At 55.5% G+C, this 23,914-nt stretch overlaps 1 protein-coding gene across 4 annotated transcripts in view; it reads left to right on the plus strand.

The window, feature by feature from the left end:
• SEPTIN4 (septin 4) overlaps positions 1–23,914 on the plus strand; it is a 70,856-nt gene that overhangs the window by 24,258 nt on the left and 22,684 nt on the right. For all 4 annotated transcript variants that reach the window (XM_084650873.1, XM_084650875.1, XM_084650872.1 and 1 more), the window contains exons 2-9: positions 3,520–3,837; positions 4,693–4,786; positions 5,330–5,416; positions 15,307–15,430; positions 18,284–18,418; positions 18,879–18,996; positions 19,863–19,964; positions 22,359–22,455. In XM_084650873.1, the coding sequence (XP_084506999.1) occupies positions 3,520–3,837; positions 4,693–4,786; positions 5,330–5,416; positions 15,307–15,430; positions 18,284–18,418; positions 18,879–18,996; positions 19,863–19,964; positions 22,359–22,455 (1,075 nt within the window). The remainder of the gene's footprint in view (positions 1–3,519; positions 3,838–4,692; positions 4,787–5,329; positions 5,417–15,306; positions 15,431–18,283; positions 18,419–18,878; positions 18,997–19,862; positions 19,965–22,358; positions 22,456–23,914) is intronic.

A 23,914-nucleotide genomic window follows, 5' to 3' on the forward strand; every position in this document is an offset into this window, starting at 1 on the left:
GCTTCTCCGGGCTCTGAGCTCTGCTGGCCCTGCCACAGCTGGCCTGGCTCTGGGCTCTTGTCTGATAAAATGATCTATCTGGCATGGCAATAGGAAGTGACCCTCCAGGCTGGGAGGGAGAGAACCGAGGTGGGGAGGGATTTCCAATCTAGCCTGAGGCCCCCTTCAGGTCTCAAGCGGGCAGCAGAGAGCGGGGGGCTCCTGCATGCTCTGGAGGGCACTTGGGTGCTGGAGAGCTACTTTGCCCTGGGTTCAGGGCTGTTGCCTCCCATGGTGACCCTCCAGGGAATCCCTCCTTGCTTGGGATGCCTTGTAAACGGGCTGTAGAGCTTGTGTCAGTGGAGGCCAGAGGCACCCAGTTCCTGGGCCAGAAGCCATGAGCCTGCTGACCTGCAACAGCTCAGGTATGTGCTGTGTTCTTCTCTGGGCTCTGCCCAGCTCCTCCCCGCTCCCAAGCCGTCTGTCCCCCTCTCCCGTTGTCACAGGGAGCTGCAGGCCCAGGCTGGGCAGAGGCTGGAGCCCAGCCCTATCATCAGGGGCAGACTGTGGGTGCAGAGCCGAGCGCTTGGCCCAGGCATGGTCTCCGCCGGGGTGGGGGACCCCCTGCTGGGGAAGTGTCAGCAGCAAGCTCCAGGGGGGCGGATTGAATGGAGGAGGCACCTTGGCGGTTAGGGCAGTGACTGAGCAGGGCTGTGTGCCAGAGGGCTGGGGAAGGCCCAGGGCACATGCGTAGAGGCTTCCTCCCACAGCCGAGGGAACTCCCGTCGTGGCTATGGTGGGTATCAGGACTGTCATGAAATGGGAGTGCCCCCTACTGCCCCGACCCAGGGGGCTGGGACCCCAGCGAGGGAGGAAGGCAATTCTCCAGTCCCGCAGGGATTTCACATGCAGCGGTGACAGCCTGCGCTCTCCAAGGGTGAAGGGTAAACCTGCTAGCACGGGAATGGGAGGAGGTGACATAGCTGCTCCTTGCTGCGCTATCTGCAGCCCGGTCCGGGCTGGGCACCATTCTCAGGTAGGGCTGGCTGCTGTGGTAATTGCACACGCTGTCTCCCGCTGAGGTGCATGCAGGGCCCTGTGGGTGCCTCAGGCATGCAGGCCAGGCCCCTGCTTAACCTTTCCTCCTGGGCTCTAAGTCCTGGGGAGCTGTTTAGGGATGGGAGGAGCGGCATCCTTTCCTGAGCCACTCTGCCGTGGCTGCTATTCCTGGTGCTCCCCGGTTACAGGACAGCGGGCTCTCCATCACTGCCTGCCTTATGCGGGGCACCGAACAGGACTTGTTCTCTGCTGGGGAAGGGGGGGAGCGAGGATGTGAGTCAGCCCCTTGGGCTACTCTCCCTGGTCCCTGCGCTGAGTAGTGTGCCTGAAATGGTGAGCAGGAACTGCCAGCTGCCCCAGCCCACTCAGCTGTTGTGGTCTCAGCACAGGAATGGGGAGCTTCACCACTGCAGGGGAGAGGCCTGGGCCTGGCCTGCGAAAGTCTCTGGGTGGTCCCCAAACTGAGCAAAAATTGGAACGAACCCTTGGTCTGGCCGTGACGTTCATGGTCCGTAATGCAGCTCTGTCGCATGCTGGTGAGTGTGTGAACATGGGAGATACACACAGGGACTTGCATGTGCAGCCAGACACATGGAGCCACACGCTCCCAGCACATGCAGCCACACAATCCAATATCAGCCTTACTGAGCTCGGTCAGGCTGCAGAGCCATCTCCCCGGGGGAGCTGAAAGGCCTTTTTGCGGGGTGGAGGTGGGATTATTTGGGCCTTTTCAGCGAAATGGGACAAAGCTAAATTGGAGAACCCTGCAGAGGGTGAGTCCAGTCTGTTTCACTTATGTTTCTAACCTCTTGCTTGGGCTGGGCAGTTGTTTTTTTATAATTGCAGCAGATAATGGCAATGTTTAGTTTTAAGCTGTTTTGATATTTAAATGCTCACAGTTGCAGGAAGTTCTGGGGGGGTCAGACTAATTATTTAATGACAGCGGATGTTGAGATTCAGAAAGTTAAAGCACAAATTAACCCACAAATTATCCACATCCAATGTCAAAATATACCAAGTAAATCTCCTTCCAGCCGCTCTGATACGCCCTCAAGCAGCAGTTCTCTTACTGTGCCTAGCTGTAAATTATGATTAGTGTCGATGGAGGTATTTTTTGTCGGGTTGTGAGTGCATGGTGAAATCAGCCCTGACCAATTACCTATCTGTGACACGGGCATCCCCGTGTGCACACAGGGACGTGCGCAGTGCGGATACTCATCTCCACGATGTGCACATGCCCATATATACAGACCTCCGCATAGAGATCAGCAGACTCAGCCAGTGGGCACACAGGCAAGCCCATCGCATGTGTGCATAGGCATGCGGATGGGGCACGTTCAGATGTGATGGGAGCCCTGTGCCCCGGCACATCCAGGCATGTGAAGAGATAGGAGGAAGCCAAAATGTGGCAGTGGGAGTTGGGGCGTGGGGGTGGGGCTGGCTATCACCGCCTGCAGTGTCCATCGCCTGACCGCACGTGGGGGAGGCTGCGGGGTGCACAGATTGTGCTGTGTTGAAGATGCAGCAAGTGCTGAGCTGTCCCCAGCACCCAGAGATACTTGTGACCCCTGACTGTCTCCGTCGGTAGTGCAGCCTCTCCACTGATCTCCTCTGGCAGTGCCAGGACAGAGCTCATGCGGGGCTCGCAGACACACCCAGCTGTGCTCTCCGCAGGGAGCTGTGCAGTTCTGGCTTGAGCCCTAGTGGGGTTTCCCCAGCCAGCTGCTTCTGTCCCTGCCTTTGATCTTTTCTTTCTTTGATTCCTTTTCTCCATCCCACCCCACACTCTCTCACCCCTCACATGCTGCAATCAGGCAGCAGAGTGTGATGGGGGCCCAGCTGCTCCTGGAGACCCTGAAGAGACCCAGCCCTGTGCAGTGGAGCAGGCCGTCCCTTCTGTCCCTAGAGAAGGGGCCAGCCCCTGCCTCCCAGAGCGTGCTGAGGAGCCGGTTGAGATGCATGGGGAGCAAGCAGTAAGAGTCTGAACTGTATCTCGAGGTGCATGGGAATGTCCCTCCAGCCTAGGCCATCTCCATACTGCTCCCCAATGGATCCCCAGCCCTGACCTCTGGGAGCCCTGAACTCGCTGGGTGCGAGGAAGATCCTACCACTTTCCTGACTCTTCCTCATGCTCTCCCAGCCCCTCTTTGGTGCATGTGATTATTAACAGCAGATTCCTTGCACGCCTGCACTAACGACTCATAGCGGGGGGGTGGGCCAGGTCGCACTAGATATCTACAACAGCTGCTGAGCTTTCCAGCCTGTAAAATTCCACCCGAGCTGAAAGTAACCTGCAAATGCGGGTAACAAACCCTGCGCCGGGACTAGCGGGGCGGCGCGCATAGGCTTGTTTCACCTGCCATCGCTCCATCATGTCTAACTTTCCATAAACCAGCGTGCTCCTCTCTCTTCCCCGCTCCCCCTGGCTGCCCCTGATCTCCCCCTGCCACTCTCCCTCCCCCGGCTCTCCCTTCTCTGCAGATAAAGCGCTTCCTGAAAGAAGACTCGGAGGAGGCAGAGTTGGCCCAGTTCCTGAAGGAGTTCCCTTCAGGCGAGAGCTTTAGGAAAGTTGAACCGGAGGAGGGCAAGAGAGCCCATGGACAGGGGCCCGTAGATCCCGGCATGTTCTCCAGTGTAGCCTGGCCCATTGCCGATGAGCTGCTAGACGAGAAGGAACTGAGGCCCTTCTCCCGGCCTCGGCCCCCGGACTTTCAGCAGCACATCGCAGCTCCGGCACCCCTGAGCCCCTCGCGGCCTAGAAGTCCATGGGGCAAGCTTGATCCATACGACTCTTCTGAGGTACGGTGCATTCCGGGGCAAGCCTCTCAGTTGACAAGGAGCTCCAGCCTCTGGGTTACTGGGGAGCAGGGAGCTAGGTGGCTTGTACAGCTCTGGTCTGCTGAAGGATCTGCCTGTTCGCTATGTGAGACGCCAGGGATCAAGGACACCTACACACCAGGGCTAGAGCTTGCATAGGCTCCTAAATCCATTGTGCCTGACAGACTGGGGCCTGCGAGGGGCCGAGCACTCCTAGATCTCCTCGCATTGGCTTCCCTGGAGCTGAGGGTACTCGACTTGTGCCGGGATTGACTCCAAAGTGTCCAAGTCCCTGTGCAAAGGCCCGTCCCTGCCTCCTGGCTTCTCTTCCTAGGCGGTAGGGACGATGCTGTGCACTGCCGCAGCGGCTGGGTACCCTGTGACATGCAGGTGCTGGCCCTCACCCCTGTAGAGGGCGGCCTTGCCTGCCCTGGTCTCTGACACTGTCTGCCTGCTCAGGCCTGTGAGAGCGGTGCAGGCATCCCGTACACAGCTGGCCAGGGAAAAGCCAGCCTGAGCAGGCACATCTGAGGGCAAGCCCCAAAGCTGGGGAATTCAGACTGCCTCGCTCTCAGCAGATGGGCTCTGTCGTCATCAGAGGAGGCTCTTCCTCTGCCCGTTGTGAGCTCTGGACTCCTTCAGCCGGAGCATCCCTGCCAAGTGCAGAGGTCTGAGGGAGCCCTAGCCTGCTTAGGGCTTTGGCGACAAGGGCCAGGGCATAGAACGGGGCCAGCTGACTGCTCTCCATCCCAACGGTGGGTATGCCCCAGGGACGAGGTGGGAGTGAGATAGGGGTGGCACTCCAGATTCACATGCCCCCCATCCTCCCCCCTGCAGGACGATAAGGAGTACGTGGGGTTTGCGACGCTCCCCAATCAGGTCCATCGGAAATCGGTGAAGAAGGGGTTTGACTTCACGCTGATGGTAGCAGGTAGGGGCACCCCTGAGGCCTCACCCAGCAGCCCTTTAAAGAGGCCCCTGGGAACAGGCGCACTGGGACAGGCTGTGGGGGAAGCAGAGGCTGAGAATGCTGCCTCCTATAGCGGGAGCAGAACTGACCTGCACTCTGGGTGAAAGTGGGCAGAGAAGGAAGGAAGAAGAGACCCCAGCAGCGTAGACTGTGGGAGCTGGGCAGGTGGATTCACACTCCCGTGTTCAGGAGCCCAGCATGTCCTGGGAACTCAGCCGCAGAGCACAGTGGAAGAGATGCGTGTCTTCCATTCCTCTCCCCTGTAAGCCATGGCCCTGCTGCTGCTTTTGGGGAGGAGGCAGAAATCCCAGAGGATCCCGGACACACGGGGTCTCTGGGTTGGGGGTCACACTTCCTGGGTTGTGGTGCCTTCATTTTTGGAGCAGCAGCTCCTGATCCTGTCTCTTTGGCATGTGCCCTGGGAACCTGATGGGGCCAAAGGAACCCAAGCCTCTTGCCTTGCCTCTGATCTCTATGAACTGTTGTCTTTCTGCTTTCCCCTAGGAGAGTCTGGCCTGGGGAAATCCACCCTGGTGAACAGCCTCTTCCTCACTGACATGTACAGGGATCGCAAACTCCTCAGTGCAGAAGGTAAGAGGAGAGACCAAAGCCTTCCCTGTCCCAGCCAGCTGGGAGCAGCCAGGGGATCAGCAGGGAGGGAGCAACCTGGCCCATTCAGCAGGGAGCACTAATGTGGGGCTTGCTAGAGCTCAGTGCCTGGTAGGAGGCAGCTTTAGGGAAAGGCTGGCTGCCCCATGCTCCTGCCTGGGTGACACAGCGGAGACGGGCTGTTCAGGTGAGAGGGAGGGATCTTCGGTGGGATTTCCTGCTCTCTTTTGAGGAGGTTCTTATGCCGGGGCCATAGAAGTGAAGTGAAACAGGCGACTGGGCAAGCTCCCCGGCTGGTGAAAATCAGTGCAGCACCCTGGAGCTCCCCGGAGCTGGTCGAAAGCGTCTGCTCCTTAGGCGGAGCTTCAGAGAACACAGTGAGGCCTGTTAGTAAACGAGCGGGATGCTGTTGTAGAGACCTTTCTGTGAGGGGTGAGACTGACTGGGGGCCCTCTGGGAGAACCCCTTCTTCCCCCCACCAGGAGGAGCCCTAACTGGGGGCCTTCTGGGAGAAGCTTCCCCACTCCCAAGGGGAGCCCTGACTGAGACCGTCTGGGTGGTGGTTATTTGGAGAGATCCTGTAGAGTTCATACCTGTGGGCCTGGGTCAGCTGCCACTGATGCTAGTGGGAGCTTTGCTTTGGCCCTCTCACGCTGGCACAAGGAGACCCAGCCCTGCACAAGGGCAAAGGGTTTGGCCCACAGGTGTCCTAATCCCCATTCGTGCTCCCTGCCGGGTTCCACTGGCCCAAGCGGACCTGTTCCAGGCTCCCTGCTGATGAGCTCAGGGAGGGGTGCGGTGGGTGGCTGATTCTTGATTGGGATCGTCTAGAACCCTGTGCTTGTCTCAGGCTCTCCTGGGGTGGCTCTAGACCGAGCTAGTCCTTGGGCAAGTGGCGCATCTCCTGCTCTAACATCCCGCGGGAGGCCTGCTTACCGCTCTGATTAGCGCAGTGAGGATCTTGTCTGGCTTCTCAAAGGGTTGGCTCCTTTCACCTCTGCTGCAGTCAGCTGGTGTGCTGATGCCCGCTTGCTGTGAGCAGAGAGGAGTCTCAAGTTCCCACTGCAGATGACATGCTGCTTTTGTCTCTGTGGGTTTTTATAAAGAACAGCTGTAGCTATTGTGGGCTCCCACGGCGCCCCGGTAACAGTCCCGCATATCCACCGAAGGGTGACCCCTCCTTTCCCAGCCGCTCGGCTTCCTGCGGCCACAAGTGAGCAGGACTAGGCCTGTGAAGTGCGTCACTTGAATGACCATCACTGATCATAAGTGTCCACTGCAGGGCTCCTTCCTTAGCATCTGGCTAGATGGCCTGGTCTGGCAGTCCCTGTGTCCCAGCCGGAGCAGCACCAATGGGTGCCACGCAGAGCTGCCCTCATCCCTCTGCTGCCAGAGAGATGAGCTGCTTGCACTGGGAGGCAGGAAAGGTGGGCCCACGGGGTCCCCGAAGGGTGGGTTACAAAGGGTGGGGTTTAGAAAGTCTTCAGCCTGCCCAGGTCCCTCCCGCCTGAGTACTTGCCTCATGCACAGGAGAACACGAGAACCCCCTCTTGCTTGTGTCGCTGAGGAACAGGCTTAAACCAAACAGCTATAGCTGCTCTTTAAAGGTAATAAGAGCATCCACACAGAGCTTTGTACCAGTTTAACTACAGCAATGTAAATCGCACCGTTTGTGAAAAGCCTTCTCATGGAGGCACAGCCAGAGGAGGACTCAGAGCCCCTTGTTGGGCTCGCTGATTATCTGCAGCAGCCGGGTGGAATCCCCTCAAAGTCTGAAACATTTTCACTCCTTGTTCAAACATTTGGGTTGGGGAGGGGAGGGCGGCAGGGATTCCAAACTTTCCTGTTTTTATTTTGTAATTTTGTGAATTTCAACATTTAGACAAACTTTCCCCCAGGTTTAATGGATATGTCAGTGGGTGCTGGAAGCTTCACAGGTCGTAGCTTGAATTAGTATTCTCTTGCACATCCATTCCTGTAAATGCCTTAGTCTGAAACATGACTAGATGGTCTAATGGACCATTTTGGACTGTTCATTATTCAGCTGTCCAATCAGGGAGCAGAAACAGAATTAGGTAGTTCAGATGACCAATCGTATCCCAAGAGTTACAAATATTCACAACAGCCTGAACAACACACAGGCTGAGCATTGCTTGCTCACATGTTTGGGTGTAACGACTGCATCCATGGAAAATCAGGAAGATCAGGATTAGTGGACTAGAGCAGGGGCTAAATTCAGCCAGCTCTGATCTCTGCAGCTGGGTTCGGATGGGGCTCACACCCAGTTATACGGTAGGATGTGTGCATGGTACAGCTGGGGTTTGGAGGCAGTTAGAGAAACTATCCTTGGATTTATAATGGAACCTGTTTGCTGGGGAACTCACTGAGGCCCGGATCCTCCAAGATAATGGAACTGGGCTCCTAACTTCCACTGATTTAGTCCAATTAAAGTCCTAACTACCCCTGCAGCTCTGGGTTGGAGAGACTAACTGCCGAGCCCCTCGTGCTGCCCTGCCATCACTTGTCAGCACCTCAGCCACGGCGGACAGAGCATCACAGATGGTTAGTTTCTGGCACGAGCCCCCATATGTCTCTGGGCTGGAGATGGAGAGTGCCCCTGCCAGGAACCCACTGACTGAGAAAGAGCCTTCCCTAAAGTGGGGGCTTCTGCTTCTGGGGGAGAATGAGCAACCTCCCCCAGCAGAAGCTTCCTCAATGTTTTCAGGCCTCGAGTTGGGTCTGAGGCAGAGCTGGGCCTGACCCAACCCCTGCATCGGCACCCTCCACCCCCCAACGCTAGGGAGGAAAAGGGCCTCCAGTCTCTGGAGGGAGTTCTAGGGCCTGTGATAAGCAGGAGCTGATCTTAACAATCCCTTCTGGCCTTTCGATCTGTGAAACCAGAGCACATCCAGACTGTGTCTTGGACCCGGCTCTGGTTTGGGGCTCAGTTTGAGTCAGGTGCGAATGTTTGGATCAGTTCTAACTTTATCCAAACCCATTTGCTCTTCCTCAGATAGGCCTTAGATAACATGACCCTAGGGGCTGGTTCTCCTCTCCCTTCACCAGGGAGATTCTGGAGTAACCGCATGCATGTTAGTGGAGTTAAAGCCAGTGTAAGTGCACAGAGACTCTCAGTAATGGGCTAAATTCAGCAGTGCCAAAAATCACAGTACAGCTTGTCTCCATAGCATTGTGCAGTTCGTGGGGAATCCTGATTTCGGAGCATTTCACGCCCTCTGCCCAGGTGTAAAGTGACTGTGATGCAGCAGGGAGGGGGGAGTGTTGACCTGGGAATGTGGCAGGGGGGTTTCACTGGGGATGGGAGACCTGAGAGCCTGTCACCTGAGCCAGGAGGGGGAGGGGGAGAGGGAGGTAACACCGCTGCCCGGGAAACTGGACAGAGGCTGCAGGAGGGAGCCTGCTGTGGGGGGTTGGTTTCAGTTTGGTGCTGGGTGGAGGAATGCAGGGAACCCCAGGGCTGGGGTCTAAGCTCCCTGCTCCCCCAGAAGGACTTGACTGAGGGGTCCTGGTTCTACCCACAAGCTCTGGTTTGGACTGTGTTCCTGTTGTCCAATAAACCTTCTGTTTTACTGGCTGGCTGAGAGTCTCAGTGAATCCCAGGATGAGGGGTGCAGGGCCTGGACTCCCCCACACTCCGTGACAGTGAAACAGAAGGAGCAGGGCCAGGACAAATCAGACCATTAGGTGTATACGGGTCAGTGGCAAAACAGGCGAACTTGCACTGGCGTGGCATCTCTCTTCAGAGCAGTAGAGCACTGGGGTGGGACTCGCGAGACCTGTGTCTTTTCCTGGTTCTGCCACTGGGGGGATGGGTGACCTTGGACAGCTCTGTGCCTCAGTTTCCCCAGCTGTAAAATGGGGATAATGATACAGCTCTCCTTTGTAAAGGACATTGGGATCTGAGGAGAAGCATTAGAGATCATTATTGTTTAGTTGCTGTGTAAATTCAGGCCCGTTATAAGTAGCTGTAACTGCCAGTGAAGTTTGCATGTAAATCCCACTGGTTTTGCACAAGCCAGAATCCCACAATAGGGAGAGAGGTGCTACTGTGACACTGACCCCTGTTTTATGATCATCTTAGAACTGGCGTGTGATTTATGCTGCTGTTTGCAGCCTGATGAATGTGCCCCGGAGGCGGCCCCCATTTCCCCTTCGTTCCAGCTGGCTGGCTGGGACCATGTCATTACAAAAGGCCAAAGCTTATATGGAACCCTCAGGTTTTTAAACAAGTGAGTTAATTTCTGGTGGAGGGAGACTAATGGAAAACACAGGACGAGGAGTCAAGCCAGCTGGGTTCTTTTCGTAGCTCTGGCCTTGATACTTCTCGCCAGCAGCTCTCAGGGCTGTAATGGGCCCTTGCCCTTCCTCCTCCAGACCCCATGCCATGATATAACCCCACCCCATGTCCTTTTCAACATACGTGACCCTTGGTGAGCTCATCGGATGCCATGGGCTGTACGGCCATCAGCAAGCTGAGCACTGCTGAGCTCCACAGTCAGTGACCATCTTCACACAGGGTTCACTTCCAGTGCCCCGCATTGGCCCACAACTGCCCAGAGCCCAGCCCAGGGCAGAGGGAGGGATGCTGGCAAGAAAAGAAACGTTTCAAGAGCTTGCGAGGAGCGCAACAGCAAAGGCCCGTGCCCTGCTGTGTCTCACAGGGCTAGATACACCAAGGGTCTCCAGCGCTGCACTGCTCAGTACTGCAACACCTAACTTTGGTGTCTAGATCACTGGGATTCCTGTGTGGCGGGAGAGATTGGCGGCTGAGAACGGGATCCACAAAAGCCAGCACGCTAAGCTAGCCAATGGGAGATGTTGATGAGAGGGAGGTGTCCTAAGCCCCGCCCCTAAGGGAGTTCAGCACCTCAATCCAAGCTGCAGAGCAGCGCCTGTCTCTGCTTGCCATGAGCCCCTAGCCTCTCGCCCAGTGGCTGGAGCACTCTCCTGGCCTGAGCAGAAGAGCTGTGAACAGGGATCTTGTTATACCAATAGAATAAAAACCAGCAGGATCTTATTAAAGGGGGAAAGGCAAAATACCACATTTATTGTGGATACAGAAAGAATCATAGTAAGCAGTTAGTTATAGCTATAACATTCCATTCAATCTCATATTTATTCATTCATTCATTCATACACACACACACACACACACACAGGTTCTGCAAGGTTGTTATCATAGTTACCAGCCTTAGAGTTGCTCATGCCAAGCCACTGGCCAGGTGACCTGGACATGAGGAGGGAGCAGGGCCTTGTCAGATGCTCATCTAATGCTCCTGGAAGTTGGTTTGCAGAATCAGACCCCAAAGTTCTCACTTTCCAGAGTCCATTTTTATAGGAATTTCTTCCTATGCCAGTCTATGGGAATTGCTTCATCATGCTGTTGCTGAATCAATCAGCAGATGTCACATTCCTGATGGCTCCGTGCTGCCAGATGTATCTTGTTCTTTGGTTCTCCCATTCTTGAGGCTGCTGGGTGGATTCCAGTCTGCCCTCCGGGGGTCCTCTGGTTATTTCCACTTGATGTCTTCTTCAGCCGATGGACACTGGATTCTTAGGCTGGCACCTCACTGATCATTCAGTTATTATCCACACCAAGCATCCATCCACATACATCCTCTATCTCTATTTTAATCACAATTGTTAATACAACAAAAGGGCGGGGAGTCTCTGGGTGCTGTTTCTGTTGTTACAGAGTATTGCTTTGAGTCTCTCTCTGTGTGAATTGCTTTGAGAACAGACTCTGTCTTAGAAAGTACTAACGCAATTAGCAGCTTGCAAGTTTCACACATAGAGGGAGAGAAACAGCACCAAAAACCAAGAGACCTCTTAATTAGTAATACCCTGGAATTGAAACTCTGGGGAATCAAACTCATTTGTGATTTTAATATAGAACTTCTTTAATATGATTCAACAATCTGCCCCCTCCCAGGCGAGTGCACTCGCCAGGTGCTGTTCTTCCCTGGGCTCCTCAGTCTCTCCTGGTGAAGCAGTTCCATGGTGGGTACAGAATTAGAGCAATTGGAGCAGGGGGACCAGAACCACACGTCTCTTCTCCCGGGTGAGTGCCCTGCCTGCTGGGCTGGCGGGTAGCAGGGAACCCCTGCTCCTCTGCTTCTCCTGGCTGCTTTGGGTGGAGCGGGGCGGGCTGGGAGCGTGCTTGTGGGATCGGGGCCCGCAGCAGAGTGCAGTGGAGGAATGCCCCATTCGTGGCTCGCACCGGGGCTCAGGTGCTGCAGGCCTGCCGGGGGCCTGTAGTGCGATGCCCTGAGGCAGAAGCATCCGTGTGTGTGGAACTTCCACGCGGAAACCGTCGAGTTTAGGCACCTGCAGGGTTCGGTGGCAGCCAAGCGAGGGTTTGCAGATGCCAGTGACACCTAACGAGGTGGTGAGGTGCCTGGGCCCCTTTGTGACAGTAGCCCAGGGACTGTCTGAGGGGAGTGCACACGCGTAGCTGAGCTCACTATACGCACCAAGGGCTCCCTGCATTCCCCTCTCCCCTGAGCTCACTTCATGCCATCCTCCCATCCCCCTCCCTTGCAGAGGCTCCCCCATTCTCTGCCCATGCCAGTGCCTCTCCTCCCCCCACCCCCAAGTACCTTTCTTCCCCCCAGACTGGAAGGGAAGGTGGACTCTTGCCCACCTGGGGCAGGCTTGAAGGAATGAAGGCCTCTCTCCCCTCTCCTCTGGCTGCCCCTGTTGGCTGAGACTCTGTCCTGGGCTCCCAGCTGAGAGAACCATTAGTTCTCCCCTCTCCTTCAGGATGTCCACACATTCAGCTCTCTTAGGCCAGCGAGCAGAGTGCAATCAACAGCTGCCTATGCTCCATGTGCCTCCACTTTCCCTCTTCTGAGTTGTCCCCAAATCAATAGCATTCTGGCCACCCCTGCTGAGAACATTCCCGGTGAGTTTGGAATTCATAGAATCATTGAAGATTTGGGTTGGAAGAGACCTCAGGAGGTCAACTAGTCCAACCCCCTGCCCAAAGCAGGACCAACACCAACTAAATTTCCCAGCCAGGGCTTTGTCAAGCCGGGCCTTAAAAACCCCTAAGGATGGAGATTCCACCACCACCTAGGTAGCCCATTCCAGTGCTTCACCACCCTCCAAGTGAAATAGTGTTTCCTAATATCCAACCTAGACCTCCCCCACTGCAACTTGAGACCATTACTCCTTGTTCTGTCATCAGCTACCACTGAGAACAGCCTGGCTCCGTCCCTCTTTGGAACCCGCTTTCAGGTAGTTGAAGGCTGCTATCAAATCCCCCCTCACTCTTCTCTGATAGAGGGATATGCACAGCTGTTTGTTCCCCCAGATACTAATCACTTACTCTGGGTTAATTAATAAACAAAAGTGATTTTATTAAGTATAAAAAGTAGAATTTAAGTGGTTTCAAGTAATAACAGGCAGAACAAAATAAGTCACCAAGCAAAATAAAGCAAAAACACGCAAGTCTAAGCCTAGTACATTAAGAAACTGATTACAGGTAATATCTCACCTTCAGAGATGTTCCAATAAGCTTCTTTCACAGACTGGATGCCTTCCTAGTCTGGGCCCAATCCTTTCCCCTGGTACAGTCCTTGTTAGTTCCAGCAGACATCTTAGGTAGAAACTAGGGGTTTTCTCATGACTGGGACTGCTTTGTCCTGCTCCACCCCCTTTTATAGCTTTGGCACAAGCGGGAATCTTTTGTCTTTCTGGGTCTCCACCCCTCCTTCTAAATGGAAAAGTACCAGATTTAAGATGGATTCCAGTGTCATGTGACATGGTCACATGTCCTGTGAGACTTCATTTTTCATTATCCAAGGGCTGGCCCACACATACACAGGAAGGCTTGCAGGTAAATAAACCATCTACAACCAATTGTCCTAGTCAATGGGAGCCATCAGGATTCTAAACCACCATTAATGGCCCATACCTTGCATAATTACAATAGGACCTCAGCGTTATACTTCATATTTCTAGCTTCCGATACAAGAATGGTACATGCATACAAATAGGATGACCACACTCAGTAGATTATAAGCTTTGTAATGATACCTTACAAGAGACCTTTTGCATAAAGCATATTCCAGTTACATCATATTCACATTAATAAGCATACCTTCATAAAGCTTATGGAGTGCAATGTCACACTCCCCTCCCACAGGAAATCAACCCCCCAAAAGGACAGGAGAGATGCCCCTAGCGGCCAGGGCAGAGTCCTGTGTGTGTGTTACACCTGGCTGTGGTCAGTGCCCAGGTACTGGGGGCGTGGAGGCAGCATTGTACCCCTCAGCCATGCACAGAGGGGACTCTGTATAGCTCTCCCCCATCCCACAAGAATTGGGGGTCTGCTGCCTCTGTGGCAGTGCACTGTCCCCGTTCCTCCCTGCCCACGCACAGCTTGGCTCTGGGGTCCATTGCTCCCCTCTGGCCTGTTGGAGCTCGTCCGGTATGGAGAAGGCTGAACCCCTGCCTGGGGACACCCCGCTTAAGGCTGTCTGAATCGGCCCTGAAAGTGTGCAGCCCAACCAATGACAAAGGCAGAGTGAAGGCCTCTGCCAAATGACTCCCGCCTGCCTTGTGCCAAGGTGCCGTTGGGCCCAGTGCTGCACGTTGGCTTGGAGCCGTAGAACGCCGCGCCTCAGGAATAGCCTCTGAAAAGGGAGGGTTAAATGGCAGACAGTCACAGATGCTGAAATGACTCCAGGCCCATTTACACAATCCAAAGGGCTCCGCTGCATTAGCTGAGCAGGGGGAGGGGGGACTCGCACATTTCCTGGCATGTCAGCCCCCAGAATCAGCTCCTCCAGGGCTGGGATGGGTCCTGACCGAGCTTCTCTTCTCAGGGTCTGGGGAGCTGCACGGGAGCCAAGCGCCTGTCACAGCCAGGGCCCTGAGCAATGTGTTTGGGGCTCTCCGGGGACGACCCAGATTTGTTTATGTATGGTCAGTCTACAGCAGGCCAGCTCCTTCGCTGCGGTGCAGGACCATGACAGGCAGTGCCCACATCTTCACTGTCCCCACACCGCAGCCGCGGGAGCTGCCGTCTCTAAGCAGTGCTGGTGTGGCCTTCGCTTGGGCCCCAGGGCTGCAACCCTCCCTGCACCAAGTTCCCCCTCCAAGGCACTGGAGCAGCGTGGCATTGATAACGTAGCCACAAACTGCAGCAAGGGGCCTTGGGCATGGCCAGGGAGCGGCTTCTGCTCAGCCTGCTTGCCCTGCCCTGGTGAGTGTAAAGAGCCCGGACTCCTCTGGAAATCACCATGGGACTGATTCTCCCATCACTCCCTTCATGCCGCCCTGCCTAGACGCTCCCCAACTGGGGCTGCTTCCCCTTTTCCGCTCTTTCAGGGGAGCCCTGCAGCTGCCTCTTCTCCACTCGTCTCTTTCTACCTCCCAACATGCTCCCCGCCCGCCGTGCGTTACCACCAGAGCAGTGGAGCAGTGCTCCAGGTTCCACAGGCACAGGCATGCAGGGAGGAAGAGGGAGCCTGGAGCTCTCTCACCCCAGCCCTTGCACCCCTGAACAAGGGCCAGTCCCAGTCGAGGGGCCTGCAGTCAGGAGAGCACAAGGGCTGTCCCCTCTGAGCATCCGTGAGGCACAGATCTCCCCAGAGAGCAAGGGGAGGAGCTAAGAAGAGCCCAGGCCATGGTCCTGCCTCTTTGTGCTGAGGATCTGAGACCATCCCTGCTAGAGCTCGCTGGCACAGCACAGCTCTGCATCACCCCCAGGTACCTGGCACAGGCTGGCCCTGCAGCTGCGCACAGGTAACAGATCTGGGCCTCCACCGTCCTGGTGCAGCCAAGCTCGGCTCCCCCTGGCCCCTGCCAGATCAACCCACTGACTGCTTCTGTTGCTGTTCCAGAGCGCATTACTCAGACAGTGGAGATCACCAAACACGTGGTGGACATTGAGGAGAAGGGGGTCAAACTGCGCCTGACCATTGTGGACACCCCAGGATTCGGCGACGCTGTGAACAACACGGAATGGTATGTCCCACGGGAGAGGAAGGGGCCATGGCTCCGCAGTTCGCCTGGCAGGATGAGCAGGAGCCCGGGCAGCCACACACACTGGGCAGTCTGGCCCCTGGAGAGAACATAAATGATACCAAGTACTAGATGAGCACAGGCCACTGCACACAAACCAGCTGGTTTGAGCAGGTGAGCCCTGCCTCACTGAACTGCTCACATCCGGTGGGGGCGGGAGGGGGGCAGCAGAGACTGGAGGAGGCTCGGGGTACAAATCAGGCTTTCTGCTAATGGCCTGGAAGCCTGGTGCTGAGTGGTTGCATGGGGAAGACACCGGTCTGGAGAGAGGAACATAAAAGCGGTAGTAACTGAGCCATCGTGTACAAAGGGGCCAATCCCAGAGTGCAGTCCTGGGGTCAGTGCTTGTCTGTACAGTTATTGGTGACCCCAGAGAGGGAGCTGAACAAGGTGGCAATGTTCATGGCTGGAACAGAATTCCTGGCTTCCCAGGCTGCCTTGCGAGGTAAATGTCCGGTCTGGTCTGGCTGTTTGTTGCTCCTGTGATTTATCTGTACAATGTGAGGGACTCAGCCAGGAAAATTACTTTGGAAAGCCAGCCTGGCGCACTCCAGCTCTTACATCCGCCAAAAGGATGTGTGCATGCAGGTCCTGACCCCACCTGTGGTGTGAGCTTTGCCCTTTAACAAGCCCCATTGTTCTAGATTCATTTCTGCCAGTAAGTCTAGTTCGTGGTACAGAGAAACACTGTAGTTTAAACCAACAGAAGTAAAGGAAATAATGCCACCTAGCTCTTAAACAGATCTCCAGAGGGTAGGGTCCTTATCCTCATTTTACCGATGGGGAAACTGAGGCATGGGACAGTGACTTGCCCAAGGTCACCCAGCCGGTGGCAGAGCTGGGACTAGAACCCAGGTCTCCTGAGTCCCAGTTCAGTGCTCTACCCACTGGGAAACACTGCCTTTCCCCAGACACAGCTACAGATCAGACAACCCATATGGCCAACCTTAAAAGTCCAACAGTCCTGACCCAGACCCAAACAGATGTTGAGACCGGCCCAGAGACAGAGAGATTTACCAGAAAAGATGAGTGGCTTTTTCTCTGTTTGTTTGATCTGCTTCCCACCCGCCCTGTGCCAGTCACAGTGGGACCGACTCTGCCACATGCCCAGAGAGGCAGCTGTGGTTCCTGCTGCCCAGAGGGGCATGCCCCAATGGTGCTCTGCTCTGTCTGAACACACGTCAGAGACAGCCCTGCCCTGAAGAGCTTACAGTGTAATGCAGAGCACAGGGGTGCATGGGGCGGTGGGAGCTGGAAATGGGGCAGAGCCCCCAGACATGTGTGGGAGCTACACTGGGCAGGATTCAAACTGGTGACAGATACACAGCACCCTCTTCCCCCCCTGTAATAGGTGTGGAGGAGAGCGAGGCTGCTCTCTTAAATCAAATAGCTGCTTTCAACTACCTGAGAGGTGGTTCCAGAGAGGATGGTTCTAGACTATTCTCAGTGTTGGAAGAGGACAGGACAAGGAGTAATGGTCTCAAGTTGCAGTGGGGGAGGTTTAGGTTGGATATTAGGAAAAACGTTTTCACTAGGAGGGTGGTGAAACACTGGAATGCGTTGCCTAGGGAGGTGGTGGAATCTCCTTCCTTAGAAGTTTTAAGGTCAGGCTTGACAAAGCCCTGGCTGGGATGATTTAATTGGGGATGGGTCCTGCTTTTGAGCAGGGGGTTGGACTAGATGACCTCCTGAGGTCCCTTCCAACCCTGATATTCTATGATTCTATGATAAGTTCAGGACCAGGCTTTCCTGCCCTGGACACAGGCAAAATCCCACCCCAACAACTGCTCTCAGTCTCAGGCTACCGCAAACAGCCAGTTCCCATTAACCCAGTAAATAGTAAACTGCCCCAGCATAACGAATGTTAGTACAGTGTCCCCATCACTTCTCATAGCACAGCTTAGAGTCTAGACCCCTGCTAACAGTCACACCAGGCTCCTCTCCCTAGCAGCTATACGTGTCTATATTTACTGCTCCCCTGGCTTAGCAGCTGGGTGTGAACCCGCCATCTTTAGGTCCATAGCTCAGACCTCTTCTACGTTAACTGCTGCTCCCTGTGGGCTGACCTGTACAGGAGGCCCAACTCTCCCCTGTCCAGTGGGCTGCACAAGGCTTTGGGAGACAGCAGCAGCACAGGGGGCAGCGGGATCTGTGGTTTGTCTTCCTGCTTGTGGGAGCAGATTGCAGGCTAGTGCTCACAGACAGTGCAGTGCCTGTGTGTGGGTCATCGGGGTCACTGAACCTGGCACCACGGGGGGAAAGCAGGAGCTTCTACCGCCTGAGCTAAAGAGGCAGCTATCGCAACATGGGTCTAATAGCAGAGTCCCAGATCTCCTGATTTGGCACATCACTTCTGTCAGGCGAGGGGTGGCTCTGTTACATTTCTATCACTTTATGATCTGCTTTTACGCATGCTGTGTTATCTTAACGGAGGCCTGGATGAAGGACAGTTCCCCAGGCCTGTGAGGTTAATCTGGGATGCAAGGCTGAAAGAGGAGGATAAGAATTTCCCCCGATTGCCCTCCGCCATTTGCACTGTCATAGATCAGATGCCGGCCTGGGTTCTGGTGCAGTCATCCCTGTATTTCAGCACTAGTGAAGCTCGTAGCTTCTCGCAACTGGGTCCGGGCTGGAGAGGGGCAGCATCTCCCTGCAGCTCCCGCAGGACAGTGGAAGCAGGGTAATTCCAAGCTGACGGTCTTACATTTCCTAGTACAGAGTTCTTTTAACATGCCGGCCGGTGCAACGGGCACTGGCTTCACTTGGCTTTCTCCAGCCTGTCCCCTCTCTCCACAGCTGGAAACCTGTGGCTGATTACATAGATCAGCAATTCGAGCAATATTTCCGGGACGAGAGTGGCCTGAACCGGAAGAACATCCAGGACAACCGCGTGCACTGCTGCCTCTACGTCATCTCACCCTTTGGACACGGGTCTGGGAACTCCTGCCGCAGCCGCTCCTCCCGCCTTCCCTGAGAAGGCTAAAACCACCTTGCCCACAAGGCCGAGACATGGCCCTAGCGAGCAAAGCTTGCAGCTCAGTGACTGAGTGCGGGCCCTGGGTGGGCCCATAGTGTGGAGCTCCCAGCTCTGGACTCCCAGCCAAGCGCTGACTGGGCTGCTGCAGGACTCTTGGCTGAGGGCTGCTCTGGGAACACTTGCATTGCAGGGGGCTCAGCGGGCAGTGGGGGGAGGCAGTGCTTGGAGGATGCTTGCACTGCCGCAGTCCTGGCTGGGCACTGCCAGGGCACTGCTCCGGGGAAGCTCACACTGGAGTTCCCAGCTCGCACTGCCAGGGCAGTGCTTGGTGGATGCTCGCTCTGCCAGAGTCCTGTAGCGAGGAGAACATCCAGCCCCAGTTTACACAGGGCTAACTCTGCTCTCTGTCGGCAGCCTTCGTCCCCTGGATGTGGAATTCATGAGAGCTCTCCATCAGCGGGTGAACATTGTGCCCATCCTGGCGAAAGCTGACACCCTGACGCCCTCAGAGGTGGAGCGCAAGAAAAGCAAGGTGAGAGGAGGCCTGGCTACCTCTGAATTCCTCCCTCCCCCCAGCCCAAGTAATGGAATGCTCCTCCCACCCCCGTCCCGGGCTAACACAGAGTCTTTCACTCTGGCACTGCCTCTGTTCTGGCAAATGGGAGCCACAATTTCCCACCTGCACCGTTAACCATTGACAGCTAGGGGAGCAGCTGTATGCCTCCCGGGACTCAGCCAGGGTGTCCTGCGCGTGTCTGGGCACCGCCGTGGTACAATGAGCTCCGTCTACGCCCCAGCCTCGGCCATCGCTCCTCGGGTGCTGCTGCGCCTGGGGTATTCCATCCCATTGGGTCAGTGTAGCCAAGGCCTGTTCTAAACAGGCATTTCTGTAGGGCTGCTCCCAGAGTCCCGAGTGCCCCCCTCAGGATCCCAGGAATGGGAGAGGACAGGTCAGGAGAGGGAGCTGCAGAGTCCTACAGGATACTAAGGGAAGGGACAGCAGGGTGCAACCCCTCTGAAATGGAGGATGTAAGAGACAAGAGCTGGTCCCTGTGGCCTCATGGAGTCTGAGGATTGGTGAGAAGAGGGACAGAGGTACAGGCCAGGCTGCAGAGAGAGCAGCTGCCACACCGTGTGTGCCAGAGGGTTCCTGGGGCACGAGACAATGGTCAGAACTGGCAGAAAGCAGCCCGTGTACCATGTCAGGGACCTGGCCTGTTTGGAAACCATAGGAAATGAACCACTGGTGTCTGGATTTTACTGTTCAGTGTGAGATGGAAGAACAGACAGTAGTTGGCATGTAGGTGAGCATAACGTATTCCTCTCTCTCCTGGGATGCCCTTAAAATGAGGGCTGAGCGCCAGAGCCATCAGTCTTAGGGGTTGTTTCTTTGTTCAGATTAGAGAGGAAATCAAACATTATGGGATCCGGATCTACCAGTTCCCTGAGTGCGACTCTGATGAAGATGAGGATTTCAAGCTGCAGGACCAGGCACTGAAGGTGAGCGGATGAGAGCAGCTGTCCCACTGAATGCAGCTCAGGGAACAGGGTCAGAGTCGCCTGCTAAGCCCCAGGTATATCTTGTGTGACAAATGCAGCCAGACATACCTCAGCCCAGTGGCTTCTACACTCTGAGAAGGGAAGCTTTGTAGTCCAGCCAGAAGGGAAACCTTCCTGGATCATCTGCTTACTGGGAGGGAGGCTCCGACCAAGAACAGGAGGTAATGGAATCAGACCCCACAAGGTACGTGCAGAACACAGCAGCATCTGGGCATTAGCCAGTTTTGGAGAATCACCTGATCTAGTGAGTAAGGAGCAATGGGAGGGAGGGTTGAAATCCACAGGCATGGGAGAAGAGTGGGGGATCCCCAAAGGCTAGATCCTCTGAAAAGGAAAGAGGCAAGGAGTACGAATCAGCCAGTGTGGCTGCAGGAGGGGCTGCTCAGAGATCTGACACCCTGAAAATGCAACGTGTTGGGGAAGCAACCAGACCAGTCCGTATTCAGAACTAGCCCAGGGTTTGGAGGAAGAGCGACCAGCGGCAGATAAAGGAATGAGTGGACATGTACCAAAGGACTAAGGCAGCAAGGTCTTCCAAAGTACGGGCATTAGAAGAACCCTGGGGGGAAAGCACTAGAGAGAGACAGTGCCCAGGTGTGAATGCAAGGCTAGGGAGATTTCAGAGACAGCAGAGTCACAGGTGCCTTTGACAATAAACCTTTTAAAAGAAATCTGAAGGAAAGAATATAGACCACGGTCACGGGGACTCGGTGTTATTAGTTGCTGACCGCTGCCAGCAGTGAGGAGAGCTGGACACAAACTGTCGAGTGCGTCAGCTGAGTTCCCGGCTCCTTTGCCAGAGTGGCCTGTAAAGCACCCTGGGCCTGCTCCCGCTGGCGTCGATCGCCAACCTGCCACTGAGTCCGGCGTGGGCAGGATCACGCCTGCAATGGCGTCTCCCAGCCTCCATCCTGGGCTCCCCGTGGCCTGGCACAGACACAGCGCTGGCGGGGAGGCCGCAAGCAACGAAGGGCAGCACCAAGCTGGGGGGCTTGTCATGGGGGCGCTGCAGCTGCCCCGTCCCACACAGGCAGCAGAGTGGGAGGAGGACAGCGTGGCAGACCGTTACAGAACCACCCAGTGCCGGGATGGTATTGCACCTGCTGCCATGCAGGATGGTGGTTAAATACCGGCCCGCAGGGTAATACCCAGAGTGCACAGAGGAGCTACAGGTTAATGTGGCCACGGGCAGCTTCTCCAGATGGGACAAAAAGCTTCATGGAAGGAGGCTGCCTGGGGAGGAAGGCCTCTCCAGTGGGACTGACAGGCTGCTGGTCTTGCCACAGCGAGCAGACTGCCTTAGCCAAGCCAACAGGACCAGCCAGCAGTGTCACCGTCATGGTGCTGTCATTCTGAGCTGCGGGGGGGGCACAGAACCAGGGTGGTGGCCCAGCGCAACGTACCAAGCTAATGTAGCATGGCACATCAGGCCCAGATGGTGGACCCCAGCATCACACTCTGCTGTATGGAGCGGAGGGAGGGGCAGCCATCCAGTTGGTTGTCTGGGTTGGTAGGGGATCCACCAGTGATCACTGCTGGCTACTGAGAGGATGGGAGGTGAGTTTCTGAGTGACAGGCATGCAGAAAGGACCGGGAGGGCCAGTAAAATGCTGTTTCCCGGCCCAGCTGGCAGGAATTGCAGCAGGATTAACACAATGGTGATTTGTCGCAAGTCCAGCCCCCGCTCTCCACTGCTGCAGGGCTCCTATATCAGCAGCTGGGCCCAGACCCAAGCCCTGCTCCAGCTCCCATTGAACCGTCAGTTTACATGGCTCTTCCGCTCCTAGCCAGCAGCAGCTCTCCAGGTCCTTTCCAGCCATTGCTCTGGGGTGCTCCAGCTCCTGTTCAGTGGGGCATACCTGGTACCACCAACCTTGTGTGACCCTTTGCAGCTGGCTTCTCTCTTCCAGCCCATCTCTCTCACTGCTCCACTTTCTCTCCCGCTGGCCCCGCTCCTACCCTGAGTGCTGATCTCGAGGGGAAGGAGTGCCAGTAATGGAAAGCTACTTGCACTCCCATGCCAGGCTTGTTAGCTGGACTGCAGAGCAAATAGAGGGTGCATCTACACTGGAGCTGGCCGTGTAACTTACACTTAGGTGGACTCACCCACGCTAGCCTGTGTAGGAGCTCCAATGGGATTGTTCTCAGGGCAGCCAGCCTGCCCCATCACCTGTGCAGCCAGAGCTACACCCGTGCAGTGAGCAAGCTACTGCGGGTGTGTCTGCCCACATGGGGAATGACACTACCCACTCCAGTGCAGATGGACCATGGGGTCCCAGGGCACCGGGGATAGGGGAGGCCATGGCCAGGAGTAACCCCATGGCTCTGTTCCAGGAGAGCATTCCTTTCGCTGTGATCGGCAGCAACACAGTTGTGGAGGCCAAAGGAAGGCGAGTCCGTGGGCGACTGTATCCCTGGGGCATCGTGGAAGGTAAGGCGGGTTTGGCTTGTAGCTCAGTGGCTCAGGGACCACATCCTCCTCCATGTTCCTGCGCCCACCTCCATAGAATCATAGAATAGAATAATAGAATATCAGGGTTGGAAGGGACCTCAGGAGGTCATCTAGTCCAACCCCCTGATCAAAGCAGGACCGATCCCTGACTAAATCATCCCAGCCAGGGCTTTGTCAAGCCTGACCTTAAAAACTTCTAGGGAAGGAGATTCCACCACCGCCCTAGGTAACGCATTCCAGTGTTTCACCACCCTCCTAGTGAAAAAGTTTTTCCTAATATCCAACCTAAACCTCCCCCACTGCAACTTGAGACCATTCCTCCTTGTTCTGTCATCTGCTACCGCTGAGAACAGTCTAGAGCCATCCTCTTTGGAACCCCCTTTCAGGTAGTTGAAAGCAGCTATCAAATCCCCCCCTCATTCTTCTCTTCTGTAGACTAAACAAACCCAGTTCCCTCAGCCTCTCCTCATAAGTCATGTGTTCCAGTCCCCTAATCATTTTTGTTGCCCTCCGCTGGACTCTTTCCAATTTTTCCACATCCTTCTTGTAGTGTGGGGCCCAAAACTGGACACCATACTCCAGAAGAGGCCTCACCAATGTCTAATAGAGGGGAACGATCACATCCCTTGATCTGCTGTCAGTGCCCCTACTTATACATCCCAAAATGCCATTGGCTTTCTTGGCAACAAGGGCACACTGTTGACTCATATCCAACTTCTCGTCCACTGTAACCCCTAGAACCTTTTCTGCAGAACTGCTGCCGAGCCATTGGGTCCCTAGTCTGTAGCGGTGCATGGGATTCTTCCGTCCTAAGTGCAGGACTCTGCACTTGTCCTTGTTGAACCTCATCAGATTTCTTTTGGCCCAATCCTCCAATTTGTCTAGGTCCCTCTGTATCCTATCCCTACCCTCCAGTGTATCTACCACTCCTCCCAGTTTAGTGTCATCTGCAAACTTGCTGAGGGTGCAATCCACACCATCCTCCAGATCATTTATGAAGAGATTGAACAAAACCGGCCCCAGGACCGACCCCTGGGGCACTCCACTTGATACCGGCTGCGAGCTAGACATGGAGCCATTGATCACTCCACCCCCAGGGCAGTGGTGCTCATGGACGGGGACTGCTGCCAGTCTCAGCAGGCAGGGCCATGGCACTCACACCAGACAGGTCCTGGCTGGCGATCTCAATGGGGGTACTCGGGGGGCACTAAGGTGCTGCCCCACCTCCATGTGATTTGGGGGAGGCCAGGGCGACGTCCCCGGCCTGCAGCAGGGCCCTCCTTAGCCCTCATTGTCCCCTCATGCAACTATGGAGCCAGGCCAACTCAAAGCAGTGCTCTGCCTTTCTGCAGTACAGGGTCATTTGTTCCCTCAGCCCTCAGCTCCCCAACCCATGTCGGGGAGGCCCTGCTTTGCTGGGTGTCCCCTAATCTGCCCA

This window comes from Lepidochelys olivacea (genome assembly GCF_965140295.1).
Source record: "Lepidochelys olivacea isolate rLepOli2 genome assembly, chromosome: 17".
NCBI classification, from domain to species: Eukaryota; Metazoa; Chordata; order Testudines; family Cheloniidae; genus Lepidochelys; species Lepidochelys olivacea.